This window comes from Stegastes partitus, unplaced genomic scaffold (genome assembly GCF_000690725.1).
Source record: "Stegastes partitus isolate 25-593 unplaced genomic scaffold, Stegastes_partitus-1.0.2 Scaffold312, whole genome shotgun sequence".
Classification (NCBI taxonomy): domain Eukaryota; kingdom Metazoa; phylum Chordata; class Actinopteri; family Pomacentridae; genus Stegastes; species Stegastes partitus.
In genome coordinates, this window is record NW_007578043.1 from 403,589 (window position 1) to 423,577 (window position 19,989).

Below are 19,989 nucleotides of genomic sequence, written 5' to 3' on the forward strand. Positions count from 1 at the left end.
CCACCCACACCTGCTCGCCCCAATCCACCCTGGGATACCGCAGGAGCATGAATTTGCATACTACCATCCCAGATTCTATTAAAAAAAAAAAAAAAAAAAGCTCTCCGAGGCCTTCGCGTTTTAGGAACCCCTGAGGGCAGCTTCAATGATGGCTCTATCCCTTATAGTCAAAGGCTTCCGCCGCAGTGTCTTGTATATTTTTAGCTCCTTTTATTATTTTTTTATGTCGAGTGTATTCCCGTATGCTTAATTCAAGAGGCCACGTAGACCGTACAAACACGAGTAAATGTCAAAAACGTGTGGGTTTTGTTGATACCACTTTTTTAAAAAGGTAATTTACCGCAATCTGCGAATTTACAGTTGTGCATTTGAAAGTCCCCCAACAATCAGTGTTTCCACAACAGTTTTAATTAAATTAGAAGTCATTCGTAGTTATAAAAAATAAAATAAAAGAGGATGTTTTCATTGCAGTGTCATTTGCAAACGCGTTCGTTGAGTTGTGAAAAGAGTTAATTTGTTAAAGTGTAAAGGAAGTTTACATTTACAGAATGAAAATCTGTACATGCCAATGAGCTGCACATGTTAGAGAAAACTGAAAATGTAGCTTCGAGAGGTGGAAAATCAGTTTAAAGCACTGATTGGTTTAAATCCAGGTCTGTGGCTGGATTGAGTCACATACAAGGTTGGCTTCTTAACACACAAACCAAATTTCACTCCTCTGACTTTTTTTATTTTTTTGCCGCTGGTCCCTGTTGGCCTGAAAAGACAAGCTGGTAATTGGTTCACAAGTGGTGCAGGTGTTGGACATTAGCAGCAGAGCTAAAGCTGTCACTTAGCCTTGTTGCCAGCTTTACTGCCCCACACTTACTTGGATGTGTCAGATCATACAAAAGTGCCCATCGAGTTATTTATTTTTTAAAAATTCTCCTATTCACTGCCACAGACTGAGGATCTTTAGAAAATGTCAGTCGATTGGAAAGAAAAATGTAAAAAGGCGAGGTCAGTGGTTCCCAGCGCTGCTTTTTGGTACCCAGAAGGCTGTCGGTTAGCTGGATAGAGATGAATTATATGAAATCATTCCCTAATGGCCTGTGTTGACATGAATTTGTCCACAAGTTTGTGTTATATATCAAAAAATCACACATCTTTTGAATGTATTTTACTGGAAGCTAGCGTGGAGTATTTGCCACAGACATAAAGAACGACATCATCTTCCAACATGTAAATACCGACTTGTATCCGCAATGCAACAAGCTGCAAACAACATCACCTTCTGAAGTCGTGATGCCGATATCGTAGAATTCACAGTTGCTTATTTACACATCCAGAGCAACTGTAGCATTCATTTAAAGTTTTTTTTGACAATTAAAATCGTCCTCAAATGTATTCATACCCTCCCATTAAAGAAGGAAAAAACAGCTGTCACTGAAATAAGCTGAAATTGACAGAAGTGAAAATAAATTTTTAAAAAAATATGAAAATCGTGACATTGCTTTTGAATTGTGGTTCAACAGAAATATATATTTAAAAAACAAGCATGATGGGACCCGTAAACTAATATTTAGTTGAACAACCCTTTGAGCCAATCACTGCAATCAGGTGTTTTCTGTAACTCTCAATCAGACTTCTGCACCTGTTGCAGGTATTCTGGCTCATCAGCAAAGTGCTCTAATTTGTCCGGGACAGTTATTTATTTATTTTTTTAAATTATTCTTTTCAACCACAATTCAAAAGCAACGTCTTATTTCACTAAATTATAATTTAGCAAATTTTTATTTATTATTACTTTTTTTAGTTTCTAGTTATTTAAGTGACGATTAGGACTTTTTTCTTTCATGAAAGGGTGTCAATACATTTGACTGAATAAGCCCACTGTTCGCTCCTTCTCGTCCTGGTTGGTTCACCACCCCGCCCTTAAATGAAACATGTGGCTCTTCTGCTGATCAAAGCTCCACTTTTAATCTTTAACTTGTTGCTATCTTTGTTTAGCTATCATACAGTGAGCTTACAAGATTCCTAAGCAGAAAGCATCCCCCCCGCCGTGGCTGAAAACGAGGCCGATGAGAGCCATAAGAGTGAATCTGCAGGCCTGAAAACCAAAAAAAAACAAGTCCGGGGAGCCGCAGAGTTAAATGATAACACTCGTTCTTTCTTTACATTTCACATTAAAACATAGTCATTTGACCAGATATAGAAAATGTGATGGTTCTTTAAAGTAGCTATGTGAGTAATTCCATACTTTGGCAAATCCCGGAGAAAGTATGAATATAGATACTAGCATAACCAGTTTTCCCCAGGACGTTCACACTTCTCTATAAACTATTTTCATAGGAGCTGTTTGCAAGATGCTAAACGCATAAGAATTCTGCAAATAGTGGCTTTAACTGGACTTTTTTTTTTTTTTTCAAAACAACTTGTGTGTTGACGCTGAGCTCCTGCCAGCTATGAAACTCTGGATAAAAGCTAATGCCTAACCTGTAAGCAGAACAATGTAAACATGTAAATCGTATTTTATGGCGGCTCTTCACTCCACCCAGGAGGCCATTGCACTGTAAAACCGAGTTATGCAGCAATGCCTCTTACTGTTGACATCATTCCGCTTCTTCTTAAATGACACACCACGGATTTGGAGGCAAATAAGTTTTATTGTCGCCACCCCAGCATCCCTGACGCCTCGAATCTGTGGCACATTAAAAATTTATCCAGTCTTTCTGTGTGGATAATAAAAAGATGAACACAAGCGTTGGTACACACACACACACTAAATCAGAAGCCCTGTATTCTTTCCACCCTTTTATTAGCTAACACAGATTTTTCTGTGTTTGTTGGTATTGTTTGTGTTTTTTTTTTGCCAAGCCACGACTGTACACAGAACATGGGGGGTCACAAGGCGCTGCTGAGAGTTTGGGAAAAGTACGGATTTGTCTCCGGTGAAGTGTCTGTACGTGGATAGTTTTAATTTAAAGTGTTATTGGCAAAAGAATAAGTAAATGTTTGTATGTGTGTGTGGCCTCGGGCTAAATATCGCAATATAAAAATGCGTTTCATTTCCATAATCATACAAATGACTGTACCTTTTTACACTTGGAAATGAACCCTTCTGGCCTCCTTTAGCTTTTTTTTTTTTTATTATTCTTTATTTTTTGTTTCTTGAGCAAACTTCAAAGCGTGTACAGATAGCGCAGGTACTAACTGCAAATAAGAAGTCTGAAAGTTTTAAACGGTTTTGAACCCATAAACAAATATAGAAACAAAACGAAATGCACCCATCATCCCAGATTCACCCGCCCACCTGCCCACGATTCCATATGTCTCAGGGGATGCAAGAAACAAGATTTAAAAAAAGAAAATGGGGAAAGAGAGAAAGGTATTTATCATGTTAAATGTTGAGCAAAGTGGGGAGGAAAATATACAGGATAGAGATTATAAAGGAAAGAGAGTGGTACCAAATTAAATCTTTTCAAAGATCCTCAGATTGTTTGCTTGATTTTTCTCAAAGTGGTGAAAAGAAAAGAAAAAGAAGTTGTTTTAGGGAGTTTCCTCTTTTAAAGTAGAAGCAATGTTTGGCTATAAGGACGGTGAAGGTCAGCTTGGTGTCGGGTAAACCTACATTTACTTCGTATAAATCACTTTTATCGAAGTAAAGCTTGTATAAGTGGACTTGATCCTGACTGTTTTCTTCCAACTTGAGCCCCAGCTCCTTTTACCACGTACTGTTTAGCCAGAAGATGATTGCTAATGCCCACTGTCCCGATGATCTTAGATACGCAACAAGAATTATACTCTCCAGCTGAGTTTTCTTAGATAGTTTAGTAAAAGATGTGAGTTCTTGGAAAGCAATTCAAAGCATCTGAATAGACCATGAATCTGTAAACCAAATTTAGCAACAAGGTTTTCAAAAGTTCCAAACATCTCATCGTAGTGTGGAGGTCACGAAAAGTTACAAGGCCCTTCCTCCTCTTTCATTTACAAAAGCTGGGTTTAATAAAGATTGGAAATGTTCTCTAAGTTGCTTCCGCATTATATATCAGGAGAGAACTGCAGGGTTGCTGGTGTATTGGGAAGGGACAAATCAAGAGGGCAGCAACAGCTAAAGCACTAAACGAGGATGGAGTGCAAGAGTTGGCTTCCATAGTGCAAGAGTCGATGTCAAGGAAATGACATGATTTGTCAAGCTTTTGGAAGTTGGCAGTCCAGTAATAGAGCTGCATAATGGTTAAGGCAAAGCCCCCACACAATGCATGCTTAATGCCTTATTTCAGATGTGCAAATGTGTCTGCAGACTTTTTATTTTATTTTATTTTTTCACCAGCCTCATGAGCCAGTAATCAGCCGTTGCTTATTTTCTCAAAAAATGCATTTCGCTGGCCTCTATATCGGAGATCCTGCACTTTGGATGCTTTAGGGGCATTACTACCTGAAATGTAAAATAGTATTGCGGTGCTAAGTGAGTTTGACAAATATTTTGGCTGAAAGAAAGAAAGAGCCCAAAGAAAAAACAGAATCAGGGGAGAACTTTTATTTTAATAGTTCCTATTTGACAAACAAGCCACAGATTCAACAGTCTTCCTTTTGTATGGAGGTGCTGACATGTATTGACACAGTTAAAGTTATGAGATGGCATGTTTGTAACCTGAAAACACTAATTGGGCCTTAAGGATTCATTATTTTGTCAGCACAGATTACTGTGTCTTGGAAATATAATAATGTATCATCGGCATACAATCATACTCTGTGCTTGATACCTCCTCTTGTGAGGAGAAGTCTATCCATTAGATTGAATTATTTTTTTGTACGAGTGTACATAAACATTTAACTCGATCAATTACCTTCTCTGCGTCCAATTAACTGACTGTTTCAGGACTTCAAGAGGCAGATAGAGACACATTCATGACAACTGATGACCTCGACTAAAGCCTGTTTGGTCCTCTGGTGTGATACTCGAGAGGCAGTATGCTAAATCTACATTAATGCAAAATCTGAATTATTTATAAAAGGACAGACGTATCAGGGGGGAATGAAAGGATGTGAAGTCAGAATTTATGTTTACCGCCTCTACAGTCAGGTTTGTGATGCGAAGTGGGAGGCATATTGAAGCCTTAGCTTCGAGGCTAGGAGACGACTAGCTCTGTCCCCCATGCCCATACTAAGTTTCGCTTGTCCGTTGTAGTAGGTGTTCTGCTTTGCTTATAAAAAAAAAAACAAGTCAATTTAATTTGCAGTTGTAGGCGTTTGGCCACCAGAAGAGGATTCCTTGTATGGGCCTGTTGCTTAGGATAGCGTCCATGAGTTGTTGCTGTCTTCTGGTTTTGGGTAAATGTGCACGGAAAGAAACGATACACCCACAAATACTGGCGTTCAATGATTCACTTAGAAGCGATGGGGAGATGTCTCTAAAAGGACAGCAGTGTTTGTGGATACAGTCACAGAATTCCCTGTAATCCATTGCGCAATTTCCATCCTCCTTGATTGCTCATACATGAGGTAGAAGGCAGAGGTCCAGGATGTGAGGCGCATGATAAGAAATTACTGTACTTTCCCAAGATCTGACAGAAGGTAGAAAGGCTCGGTCAATTAAGACGATTAAACACTCGAGTAGGTTTGATGGACACTTGAGAAGTAAGAAAAATCTTTAGCGGTCGAGTGAAGGAAACGCCAGGAGTGTGCACATCCCATCTGATCCATAAGCACCAGTAGGGTTTTAGACAGGGCTGTTGGGATGGCTGACTGGATTTATTAAGAGCCAAATCTTGGTTTCGTAACAAATTTGAGATCCGTTCCTGAAATTAAATCCAATGCTGTCCACATTTGTGTGAGAATGTTGCAGAAAAACAACTTATCCATATTTATTGCACACACAATAGCTAACATAACCGGTGTTTGGTGGAGTACCAGGAACTCCGCTGTAATGGTCCTCCTTTATCACCGCCTCACTTGTACACGTTATCTATGCTTTCCTTGCATATGTTTTCTGTTGCTGTTATCGTTTCCTACATGTGGCTTAATTTCTGTGTGTACGTGCATGTGTGCGAGCGAGCTCCTCTGATTACCCCACTGTCCGCCGCTTGTCGGGGACCACTTTGTGACCGTTGCCGTGGGCGACCAGATGGCTAATTGAGCACTCTGTCATGTCACCTCCCTTCACTGGGGACTGAGCCAATCAGCACAGGCCAGACTTCTCAACTGCCGCCCCCACAGACATCACAGTCCCATCTTAACAGAGTCCAGCTTTAGGGGCCCAGAGGGATTGTTTAGACGGCTCACAGAGAGAGCCTTGTTACAACTGATACAGCATCAAGCCACTGGCTTATTTACATTCTGTCAACCTGAGTGGTTGGAAAAAATGTGTATTTGTGTGTGTGTGTGTGTGTGTGCCGTTGACTCACTTCCCTGCAGTTTAATGCAGAAAATCTATATCAGATTCCATGTATTTACGATGCTGCTATTGGCAGATACATCCTGTATGTTAGATTCACGGCTAGATTACAGATGTTTCTAACTAACTTGGCTCAGCGTTCCTTGGCATCGCATCAAAAATATATTGCACTTGTTACAAATGGCCATAGCACACATTAAAAAAAAAAAAAGGAGTGCCAGAAGGGATGCTGGTGTTTATTTTGTTGCTGCATGAGACTAACTAGACTGATTATAGTTAGAAAATGACGGCGCACTTGTTCGGTGTTTTTTCATTTTGCTTTATCTCCTGCAGTCCTCATTTAGAACGACCAAGTTGGTAGTTCAAGGCACAAGGTTGCTTTCAAAATCACTGCCAGGAATGTTTTTTTTTATTTCTAAGAATCTAAACTTGTGTCACCACAACAAGATGACACTGTCCCACACAGAGACATGCTAGATGTGTAGGATAGTATCACACAAGTGTTACTACAGAAGTATAACTACAAAAATCAGCCAGTAGGAATGTTTAAAGCTTGTAAAAAGTTACCTCATAATCGATGCTGATACTGGATTGAGGAGCTACACACACAGCAGCTGACAAGACAAATTCACCAACAAGCAATTAAATATTAAGGTTAAGACCCTACAGTATTAGATATAGTACAAATTAATTTGATGAACATAAAATCATCGTTAGAACCTAAAATGTTGTATCATATATGAAATTAGCTGATGTTGAGTTTCAGTATTTTAGAACTCTACTTACTTGCAAAGCGAAACTTAATAAGATTTGATCTAATGGTAGAAAAAAAAAAGAAAATTAAAAAATAAATAAATAATAAAATTCAGGCAGCAAAAATAGTTAAAAGTAACCAAAAAAAATCTTTAAAAAAATATAATTTTTATATTTAAAATACAGTATCTAGCCTTAATTTTACATGAGCATGTGCACCTTTTTCCACATTTTTAATGCTTAATTAAAGGTATTTACACATGTAAAAGCAATTAAATTACCTGTAAAAATGGTTGGAAAATCATCGAATTAATAATACAAATAATCAGAACCAATACTGCAGAAAATTCTGTTGTACAACTAGCAATTAACTTTTTAATTGGACAAATCCTGTAAGTGTAACAGGACTTTCTACAGTTTTTTAATTTCATTAATCTTAAATGTATTTCCATACACATGCTAGCCAACTAGTTAATATGTTTGCTGTATTTTAAAATAATTGATTTTTTTTAAATGCAGAAAAATAAAATTGAAAAAAAAAGTTTTTGCAAATGTTAATACTATTTTATTTTATTTTATTTTATTTTATTTTATTTTATTTTATTTTATTTCATTTCATTTTATTTTATTTTATTTTATTTTTATGATGCACAATGTAAAAATGTGTGGATTTGATGAGGAGATTTCACACTGAATCCGGATTCGACGAAATGCGACCTTACAAATGAGCACAACTCTGACTTACTGACATGTAGTCGACCACAGATTCTAGGAATAAATACCAAATACTTCATGTTCAAATCTCTCCCAGTTGTCAAATACACATGATCTCTCAATATATGTTTTCATACTTTGATGTCATCATTGTTTTGTAAGATCAGGCTTCAGAACACATTCCCATTAGGTGCTTCTAAGTGATATATGACATCCATTTTATTGGGCTTTTTTTTTTTCTGGAATAATATAATAATGAATGAATACTTCTCTGTAAATTGAATATTATTAATGCACATGTGAACACAATTAATTAGCTTGACATAATGAGTCCACGCACAGAACTCAGACGCATTCCGAACAAGCTGTCTCGGTAAATTAACTGATTGTTTTTTCCTCCGTGGAATGATATGTGGCTCTGTGATGAGGCGTCAGCGGTGTCAGTAAAGGGTGGAAATGTCACTTCAATTAAAAGTGGTTTCAATTAAAGTTATTTTACCTTGCTTGATGAGAGAGCTGGAGGTAGCGGAGATAACATCTAGGAGATATTGCCGAGGCTCTGGCAGAAAATTGAACCCCAGAATTGAAGCTAATTGAATTTGAGAATGATAAGGTTGAATGTGGGGAGCTCTTAAAGGCGGGCAAGAAAGGATGAGTAGAGGGAGTTTAGAATTAAAAAAATAAAAAATGAGCGAGAAAGAGTTCTGATTTAAATGGACAAAGATGAAGCGAGGACGGAGTGTGAAACTCATTTTTGAACAGATTCGTGGAGGTCTGCGCCTTGAAAAGCTCTTGGAGTGACCATGTGACAAAGTCTCTGCTAAATAAACTTGTGTAATCATGTTTTATGTTACTACAAGATACTCCTTCGTTAATGCCCACAGAGGGGGAAAAAACTTGGAGGTCAGTGTGGAGAATCCTGAGGCTGGTGCAAATGCATTGTTTTGCTTAAAGGGTTCTTGGGGCTCAAGGACAGCTCTTTCTGGTCAGGTGTTTTGTGACAGTGGTGGGGGTTAAACTACAATCTTGGATTAGCGCTATCTTAATCTAACAACATTTCCACCTTCCAAATCCATATAGATTTTTATTTTTTTTCCCGTTGCTGCATTACCGGCTATGATTAACGCGTGATGGAAGCCGGACAGTTTGATCGATAACATCTAGATGTATGCCGTCGCTGCAGGGATACAGACAAACGCATTTACAACTGTACGAGCACGGCTGATGAATAAATAATCTGGCTGCTATTTTATGTTTAATGCATCATGTTTGACCCAATCAAATCTTGTCTTTGTAATGGTTGTACCCTCCAGTGCAATGGACATCTTGGGTTTTTTTTAATGGGTGTCAGGCATCAAAATAACATCCACATGAATGCCAGGACTCAAGATTTCCCAGCAGAACATTGAATTGTATGAGCTGGTCAATGTTATTCACTTCACCTGTCAGTTACAGATGTTAAAAATGTCTTTGTGGATCTGCAAAAAAAACATCAAGATGCATGGTTTTCCATAGAACGGTTCACATGAAAGTGAATTCATAAAAATGGAAGTATCAGAATGGTTCTTTGGGGAACACCATTCCCTCGCTAATCTTCTGTCTCCCGTAGATTTCCCAAGACTGGAGCAGTGGTCGGAGAACGCCTCCCCGTCCGACGCCTCCCTCTTCATGGATGGCTTCCTCTACATCTCCTCCGGCCTCGCAAAGGCGACGTTGGATCGCCGCGGGAGAGACGGTGAGTGTAAATGTCGTTTTGCAAACCTTTCCCCCCGCCCAAGCAAGACCAATCAATCCATCAATCCATTTGTAAGCAATTTAAACTGCATGTTTGTCAGAGGTCTACTCCAGTTAAGCGCTGATCGATCAATCAGTGTCAGTCTGTCGCTTGTCAAACTGCCAATCGTTTAATCCGTACAGCAAACAGTCCAGTCAAAACGATCAATGGATCTGTCTCTCAAACGCGTCGGTCCTCCAGGGAGTTCTTGTCAGATGGAAGCATGTTAGACGGCCCGGCAGCGAATGCTCTGCGGAAGCAAGGGGCAGATTTGGGTCATTTGCAAAAAAAAAAACTAGATTGAATGTAAGAATTTTGGAGCAACTTGTTTCTAAATGTACCTGAGATACCGCCTCCAAAACTTTCTTCTTCCTTTGTCCTTCCAAGGCAGTTTAAAACTTTTAATCAGACTCCGATTCGTTTTCACAAACTCCTCAGCTGCTGCTGCACCTCCTGATCTGCGATGGTCCCACTTCTCCAAACAGCTGGAGCATTTCTGGGGCCCATGGGTAATTAGGAGAAGAAGCCGGCTTTGGGTACCGCCTCAGGGGAAGTGGGGGGTTACTGGGAAGATGGAGGATGGGGGGGGAGAAATGCTACCTGCCACATGAACAAGCTAAATCTCCTTCATGTTGAGCAAGACATCCATCTCCATTTCCATCACCCCACACACACTTATGCTCTCATCCGTAGTTGTGCTGGCTAATGAACAGGGCTGAGGTCTGGGGAAATTGGCCCTTAGAGGAGATGGGGGGAAAATTTATCCCAGTATCTCTTGAAAATCTCATTATCTGTACAAATGAGATTCATTTTCATTTAATTTGTTAACGGATAATTCCAGTGTATTGCTACTCTGCTTTTAATTTAGTCGTTTTTTGGATGTAGTTTTATATTGGTTATGATAATAGGGATCAAGGTGACCTCACTGCAACAAGCAAGTGGCGGGTTCACATACCTGAGTGTTTAAATACCAGATTTTGAATAATCCTGAAAGTGAGTTTATCTAAAATGCTGCTAAACGAAGAGAAAAAAAAGACTTTTGATGATACTTGGAACTTTTATTATTTGGTATTATTCCCGTTTTCATGGCAGCAGATTGCTCTACATATTATTATCACTGGCACGTTGATGTTTAAAGACACCCTTTTCTCTTATCGGAACAGGCTTGATAGCGGTTTGGAAAGCTGCATTGATATTTTTTGGCCAATTAGCGGTCGCAGTAATAGGCTTTTAACGCAATGCTGACATATTATCTTCTTATAAAGTTGTTACGGTGGATGTGACACAAAAACTTAATGCTCCACCCTTTTTTTTCTCCAAGGGAGGAAATGCAAGCTTTCAATTTGCATAATCCAGTTAAAAATAAAAATACTTCTCTTGTAAGGGCAACGAGATCCACTAGTCACTAAAGCATATGTCAAGTAAGAGAGCCAATAAAGAGTTTTTGTATTTAAGGTGTGTTGATTGAATTATGATGTCAGCTCACGCATTGAGCAACATGCAAGAAAACATTCAGCCTAAAAGTTGCTGGTAGCTGCCAGTTGCCTTTGAATCTTAATTTCTGCCTGTATTCCTTACTCATCATCACTAATGCTAGAGTCCAAAGGGTTCTAAAGTCATGTTGCAACACGTTTATTTGCAAAAAAAATGCTTAATTAGGCTCATAGTCTACCATAATAGTCTATACTTAAGTGACTGATACCAAGACTATAAGACAATGTGAACATAGTCCTTCATATGGGAGTATTAACCTGCTCTTTTTTAAGTAAATGAACTGCAACTTGATGCCTCTCTGAACTTTTTATAAAGTCATTGCAACATTTGTTTAGACCATGTCTGTCAGAGATCTCCAACTCTGGTCCTCGTGAGCTACTGTCCTGCAGGTTTTAGACGTTTCTGTACTGCAGCACAGCTGACTCAAATGAATGGATCATTAACAGACGTGACAACAAGCTGTTGGAGATCCATTAATTTGAGTCAGGTGTGTTGCGGTACAGAAACGTCTAAAACCTGCAGGACAGTAGCTCACGAGGACCAGAGTTGGAGATCCCTGCTGTATGTCATGGAAGTCTTGAGTTTCCAGTAACTCCTAGAACTCTTAATTATCTATGATGGAATGATTGAAGCACATGTATCCTTGTCACAAAAAACAAACATGCATTTTGGTTCTTTCATAGATTAATTGTAGATCTCCTGGAAATATGACAGAAGTTGCTGGTTAAATCTACATCTAGCAAATCTAATATTTAGTGAAATGTCCTTCGGCCAGTTAGGCTCACTTGGTAGCCATCCATAAGCTTCTGGCAAGTTTCTTTGACTACGCTGCTTGACAGGATTGGTGTAGTTTAACTAAATTTGACACAGACTTGTTTTTTTTGACACAGTCCTAAGGTTCTCCAGGAGGTTCAAGTCAGGACTTTGGGGGAGGTCAGTCTCTCTTTTGATGTGTATTTGGGGTCATTGTCATGCTGGAACATACATCCAAGACCCAACACTCTTGCTGATGATTTTAGGTTTTCCTGAAGAGTGTGGAGCGAATCCTCCTTTTTCACTTCTCCATTTGCTTTAGTTTCACTGGCATCAAAACAACCCCAGAGCATAATACCACCACCGCCATACTTGACTTTAGATTTGGTGTTCTTGGGTTGAAGACCTCGACTTCTCACCTCCAAACACATTGCTGGTCATTGTGGCCAAAGAGCTCAGTTTTTGACTGTTGACACTGAGGCCTGTGTTCCAGAAGCTTCGTCGGCATGTGTTTTCATCATTCCAAATGAAGAGCTGTAAGAGTCGTTGGAAGCTCCAGACTTGCCACGATATACATTGGTCTACATGGACCATGCCACCTGCTGTGAGCGGCCACCAAAGTAGTAAAGTTGCCAGCTGTACAACCATTAAATGAGTCGAAAAACCACTAAGTGCTCTGTAGAGCTGAGCTTAACTGCTTGTTTAGTTGTCAATTCTCAGTGGGTTCTCTACTAGCAACTCCCTTTATGTTCCACAGTAATTTCACCTGCTTTAAAATCAAATATTTACTACAACAACTGCAGGTCAGCGATCCTTACATTTCTTTGCATCAGGTTACATTTGAGGTAATTGCTGTAAAAGAAAACTAACAATTCCCCCCGTCTGATAGAAAGCCTGCTGGCGTGGCAACGGCGTGGTTTCGTTGTTCCACCTGCAGCGAGTGTTTCAGATACAGTGGTGCTACAGGTGTTGTTTTTGTTGAAGGCCACTTTAGTCAATGTTGTGCATTTTGTACCACTTACGGACACCCGCGCCACTCTAAAGTCGTCTCCGCTCGGGTAAGCGCCCGTAATATTCCGTCCGATAAATACCTTGTTATTTCATGTATTATGGAGAGCCGTGCAAGTTTCGCTTTTGTGCATTAACGGCGCTTTAACTGCAGCCGCGGCTGTTGAAAAATTCAGAGGGGCTGGGTTTAAAACTCAACGTGTTCCAGCGTCTTCAATCAAAAGGAAGCACTGTCAGGACTTTGCGAGCACGGAGGAATGAGGTATTTTTGAATGTACTCCAGGATGCCTTTCGCTCCCAGGCTAATGGTTTGATGGTCTATAGATGCGCACGAGTTCTTAATAATTCATAGGTTGTGCTCAGGGCTTAATAAAAGCACTCTGCCACAGTGTCTTAAACTTTTTTTTTTTTTTTGTCGTCGTCGTCTGGAAACAACTCCAATAGGCTTATGTGCTTCCACTGATGGGAGCTAAATTCAGAGAATGACATAAATTAATTTGGCAAGCAGTTTTGGTAATGGATTTGACGGAGGTGGCACAGGGGATCGTTGTGCCGGTCCAACATAATGAAATAAAATGCCATGCTGCTTAGCACATTTCCAGCCGAGATGCTGCTGGTTATATAGATTAGGACTAGAACATACTATTCCGTGTTGGTTTATTTGCGCTTTAAAGTGTTTTACTCTCAGCGTGGCGCTACTTTGCTTACTGTTGTGTTGGGCTCCCGTCCATATCCGGTTTATACAGTTGATTCCAGGGTAAATTAAGTCCTCCTCCCTCCCCCATTGAACGGGCAGACGAGTGACTCATGCTACTCCTACATTCAAGAGTGTGCACTTCCTTTGTGTGTGTCTGTGTGAGTCTTGGGAGGGAATGGGAGACAGTAGGCAGTTACTTTCTGAAATGGTGAGTGGCAGCGGGGAAATGGCAACCCTAATTTCTGATTAGTTTTGTCTTTTACTCATCAGGAGCACTCTGGTTTTGCCTGGAACAGTAACTCACAACTGCCAGAGAGGAGAAGAAGAAGAAGAAGAGGGGGGTAGGGAGTGGATAGGAAAGATAAATAGATAGAGATAGAAAGAGAGAGAGAGGTGCAATTATGTTAACAGTTTTTTGAGGACACAAATCTGAGCCCATATGAACAATTCAATTACTTGCAGCTGCAGCGTTAGTCCAGTTTTTGATAATAAACCAAATCTTCTTTATATTGAAAAATGTCGTCAAAGAATGTCAAATGATTTGGAATTTCGGAGTTGTCACATTTATGCAATTCTGTCTTATAATTTATGAGCAGTACACAACGCCTATTGAAACAAATGGTCTCATCTAATATGCTTTCTGGCGCGTCTTTGTTTACATGACTGTGCCTCTGCTTCCCTAAATGAGTGAGTAGTGCAGTTGATAAAGCAAGAAATACATGGCAGATAGTGTTTTTTTTATTTTTTTTTTTACTTTATCTTATTCCATATCTGTCCATTCCTCCCTGTAATGAAGTGGGCTGTAACTCTGGCACAGACAGATCGTTCAGATCCCTTCAGTTTCTCGATTTCCATTTCCAGCCCCCCTGACAAGCTGTCCAGCAGATGTCTTCATCACAGATATTTTAGTCTGATGGCAAGATAGGCAGAAGATTGGTGGAAGGGGTGGAGGTGGGAGCGTGAGCGAGGGAAGAGGGTGATTCAGTGGGAAAGGGGCACAGGCTGCTATTTCGATGCACACTGAAATGGGTGTCTGTGCGATGTCGATAAAAAGTTTCGGGGGGGGACACTGGGTAAATCTGGTAAATGGCGGCTAAAAATAAAGCCCGATACACAATCAGAATCTAAACTTTTCAGTAAACATGTTATTCCATAACTCGGTCCATTCAGTCAATAAACAATAAGACAGTTTAATTGCCGCGGCGATGACTTGATTCGTCAAATCAACCTGCTCATCTTTCACTCTGGGAGCATTTTACAATTTGCTGAAGTGAGAGAGGAGGTGAGGGAGGGAAAAATAAAAGGCAGAAAATGAGAGATAAAGGTTCCACATTGTACATTTGAAGGCCTTTCTTCCTCTGAAAAATACTACACTCTTGGCGTACAAGCTAATTGGCCCAATTTAGCTGGTGGAGGCATGTACCACGGTTGGCTTCCGCTAGCGTTGTCTCTGGCGGCTGGTTGCGGACTCCCGTGGAGAACGGCTGGGCCGTGGGGCCGTTGCTGTGTGTGGGGAACAGCTGGCAATGGACGCAGCTGCTTGATTGTAAATCAAGCACTATTGTTCCCCCTATTGCGCTGGTGCTTGTGTAGAAGCCAGTGGTATCCCACCCGCTAAGGAAATGCTGAACCACAAACAAAGAAGGAAGAAGGATGCTCGTGATTGGGTGATGTGCAGATTTCTGATAAAGACAGTTTCCTTGGTGGAACATCTTCAAGGCATCCAAAGGCATTCACTGCTGTGTTAGGAAGTAACTTGTGCCTAATATTTCAGTACAGTTGAATGATCGTTGTATTCAAGTGAATCAGACTCATTTACAGTCGTTATGAAATGGCAGCCTCACACCTGTTATGTGTTCTGCATCTTGAGTCATACCAGTTAACTTCCTGCTTGGTTTGAGATATTGTTTCACTTCATCAATTCGTAGTCTCTTCAGTCTTCTCTTATCCTGCCACATCTCGCATATATTCACTCACAATCCACACCCAAAGGAGATCATCTGAAATTGCATTTATCAAATGTTTTGTCCCTCTACCCTTTTTGGCCCCGTTTAATCGCTCTTCTTTCCCTGTGCTCCATTTTCGAGGCATCCTAACGCCCTGTGTGGGTTGGGTGATTGTGCTGGCCTTTATTAGGGTAATACTTCAAAAACTGGTTGTACTAGTAGGGAGACCATCCATGTGTCCACACTGACTGGACCCAGGATCCCGCAGCAATTTGCTTCCCGGATTCACAGAGGGATTTTTAGTGTCTTTGTCCTTGGAGTGGCATGGAGAGGAAATTAAAAACATTTTTTTTTTCTATGTCCTTAGTGTAGATGGAAGGTTTTTTCAGATGTCTATTTAAAGGGACACGATCTGAATGCCACTTAGGCCAACCCAAGAATGAGATTGTTCAGTATTTCAAATGTATTTCATTATTCAAGTCCCCTCATTTATGTATTTCAAGGTACCCACTGGGACTTTGCATCACCTTGACCTGAGGTTTCCAACCTTTTTCAGTTTACGAACCCTAAAAAAAGCAATGTCCTCTGGAAACCCTTGTCACTGCATGTTTCTTGCTTGAGTTTAGTTCAGTCAAGGACTAATCATTATCTCGAAATTGTTTGTCTTGTTTGAGTTATGTGTTCAGGCCCATTGAGGTCAAATAATCCAATGATTTACAAGAACAAGAGACAAGAATAAGAAACACTTATCTTATGACCCTTGTGGGAGTCCAGACCTGCTCGTTCAAGAACATCTTGGATGGGGTACGGGTTCCCATTGTCTACGGCTCAAAAGTTGTTAAAAGTATCAGTTACCATCTGTGAACATCTGTTGCTGTGACCTTGTCAGCCTAGTAAACAACACTGTGAATCAGTTGAGGCTGGGATGTCATGGAAAAACCAGTAAACCACAGTTTTTGTTCGAAGAATGAAGTCTTTGACAAACGGAAGATTTGACTTCACCAAAGTTCACCAAAGAGTGCCAACTTTTATTCTTTGAAAACTTTCAGCGACTGAATATTTTCCTTCTTTTCTTTCAGATTTTCAGGTAGTTTATCCAACAATTGTTAAGACGTTTCACTGTCAACCCCAAACATCAGTCTGCTGGTTGTTGTGGAAGAAAAGTCACAAGATCACCAAAGTCTTTAGAGTTCAGCTTCTGGCGAATGGTCGTTTCTGTAGCCAAATCTGTGCCATTTCATCAAGCAGCTGTCAAGACATTTAGATTTAAAATCAAACATTTAGAAGTTGAGACAGAAAAAAAAAACCCAAAACTCATGGGATCACCAAACTCATTCAACCTCTGGGGACCATGAATGCCCATATCGAATTTCATAGAAATCCATTAGATGCTTCGATATTTCAGTCGGGACCAAATTTGCTGCTTGACTTCAGACAGAATTATCAATTCATTACACTCAGTTTCCATCCTTTGTCTGACATTGCCTCCACTTGAACCAATTTCCTTGGGGGAGGGGGATTTGATTTCCCCTAACCAATCACAAGAGACCAAGGTTATCAACCTGAATCTACCGTCATGTCAAGTCGACCCTGGTGTGTAGCCATGTGAACATCCAGTTTGTGCTGGGGTTTGAGAAGTGAGAGAAGAGAACTAGATGAAGGACTAAGCAAAGGCATGCGGTTTAGGTAATTATGTTAATCAAAGGGGTCAAACCAAATCAAGAATATTATTTAGGAGCTGAAGCGCTCCTCCTTCTTCTTCTTCTTGTTCTGCCTCTGTAATTATGGCTCCTCTGTGGTTCCAGTGCTAAACAGCGCTTTAGACGAGCTTGATAATGGTGATAGTCCCGCCCATGTTGCTAATTGGCTAATGTTTAGTCTTCCTGCGGCACCCATTTGACTTCTTTTTTAACCAAGAAATGTTCAATGTCACAATGCCAGACAAATCAATGGGCTCTGTGGAGTGAACGGATGTAAAAGTCTTGTTCCAGTCAACCAAACGTATTGACTTACGTTAACACAAACCATGCAGCTAGCATTTCTAAAAGAAAAAAAAGGCACATACAGTTTGTTCAAAGTTTGTTGGTATCAAAAACAAATGAGCCCGCTTAAAAACAAATAATAATGCAATGAATACTTTTAAGCCTCTTGGCGCCGAGGTTGTTCGAAACATCTTGGACGATTTGCCACAGTTGTAGCGTGAATTCCGGCTGCCTCAGCTGATTCTGCCTCTTTATGCAATCACGGATTAACTCCAGGATGTTGAGATTATGACTCTGGCTGTACATTTGGGATGCTTGTCATGCTGCGGAATGCATTTTGGACTGAACAGATGTCTCCCTGACGGCAATTTTCAAAACAAACACTTTTTGTGTGATGGAAATGTTGTTTTTCTACTTTTCTGTCTCGTGGCCTCTTGACGATCTCCTTCTTCATTCACCAGCGCTTTATCTCATGCATGACCTGAACTCCCTAATAACCACCAGAGGAACCATTATAAAGCAAAAATAATTAACAACATTACAGGTTTCTAGCAGCGTATGATAGCATCTGAGTAGAGATAGAAACTGCCTCTTAAGAAAATGATTGAATGGGGCTTTCACGTGGTTAACTATTCAGTTAATAGAGGTTGGACAAAGGAAAGGGAGTCTAAATAACAGGAAAATACGGCACAAAACAACAACTTAACTATCCTCTGTTGAGAAATGATGGACATGACATTTTCTGCGAAACCTTAGTGACTCGAGAAACACATTTACGATCTATTCCGTCACCAAGACAACACTATGTCCTGTCGGATAGACTGGATTGGTAATGGCTTTAAATACCAGACTCTGTCCCTCTCTATCCCACACACACACACACATATACATAGCTGCTTCATGCACGGTTGCTTTTCAAATAGAGATGATGAATCTTCAGCTGCTGGAATATTTTCTTTATTTTCTTGAAGTGAAGTGGGGTCAGACGCACTGTATTTTCTAAATGCCACAGTCGGCATCTAGATATTAGTCATTTTTGCAGTTTTAAAGCTGTTTGCAGAATCGTGTCCAAATTGTTTTTTTTCTTTTTCTTAAGAAAAAAAAACACAAAACACAAAGAAAAGTCAGAAAGAGCCATAAAGAGAGGCGGCGCAAGGGTGAATAGAGCAAAACTGACATCCTTCTTTCCCATGCTTATCACATCCTTCTTCTTTTAACAGCCAGTTGTAGACACTTCCTTTTTTATTGGAACTATATCTGTTCCTTCAGAAACATCACACACAGTTGGCAGAGGAATGCACAATTAGCATATTCATGAGATGAATACAGTGGAAACTTTGGAGTCGCAAGCGACAGGGGGTGCGGGGCGGAATGCTGTTTGTGTGTACGTGTGTTTGTTGCGGAACAAAAAAGCAGATGGCACGGTGACTTTGAAAATCCAAAATTAGGTATGTTTTCATGAACTTCATGCTCATTGGCTATGTAAATCGCACAGTCAGACAGTCATGAAAGACAATGTTGTGTGTTTTCCAGCTTTTCCACTGAGATAATGTTTGTTGATTGAAATCTGCTCGGCACTTGGAGGCTCCTAACAGTTTTAATTTTCCGTGTGTGTGTGAGTGTGTGTGTGCCCTCGTGTATATATTAGACGTAACTGAGAAATGACATCCTCATACAAGTCATCTGATTGCAATCTGAAAGTGAGATTTTTTTATCTGGACTAATCTGGCATTCAACAGTTTTGTATTCCTCGCTCGTTGCTAAAACGTCTTTTGATAATTTGGAAATGAAGGCCACAGTCTGCCGGTCCTCTTTGGACTCTGCTTTTCCTAATTAGTGCGTGCATGGTTTTTGTTTTTCTTTGAATCTTGGCTAATAATTCTGGACAGATGTTAGCTTGAAATTCTGGCTTTCAGGTGGTGTGATGTCTTGATATCTTTTCGATACAAACAACTTGCAAGAGAGACCTATGACGCCGCCACATCTGCCGCTCACGGCGCATCGATCCGCCCGCGAAAGCCCGAAACGCGTCGTCTTATCTCTGAACTTCTAAATGAATTCTTGCTCGTGTTGTCTCAGCTTGCCGAGAGTCATTAGCTGTGTTAAATAAGGTTGGAGTAGTGCTAATTGTTCACAAACCAATCACACAAATTGCAGTCTCTAATTAATTGCTTTTTCTGCCTCTACAAACAATAGCCAGTTTGTTAAATTTTATCAATATGCAAATGCGCACTTCTGCAATGGCAATCCAATAGAGGCACTAGATATATTGAAGGGTGCATAAGGAACGGAGCTACAGATTGTGTGATTTAGCGTCCGATTAGTGTACCGAATGTATCCACAAAAACAATGGAGGGGAATGTCTATCATGTTATAAATCTGCATAATGCTCAAAGCCCCACTCTAGTCATTGGTTTAACGCTCGTCTTTGTGTATACAAGTTACAAATTTATCATTTTTTTCCCAATGAAAATCTTCTTCCTGTCTTAAAA

General features: G+C 40.2%; 1 protein-coding gene across 1 annotated transcript in view; it reads left to right on the forward strand.

The window, feature by feature from the left end:
* Window positions 1-19,989, forward strand: part of arap2 (ArfGAP with RhoGAP domain, ankyrin repeat and PH domain 2) — a 173,628-nt gene that overhangs the window by 101,868 nt on the left and 51,771 nt on the right. The window contains exon 15 of the mRNA XM_008283445.1: window positions 9,453-9,578. Within this exon, the coding sequence (XP_008281667.1) occupies window positions 9,453-9,578 (126 nt within the window). The remainder of the gene's footprint in view (window positions 1-9,452; window positions 9,579-19,989) is intronic.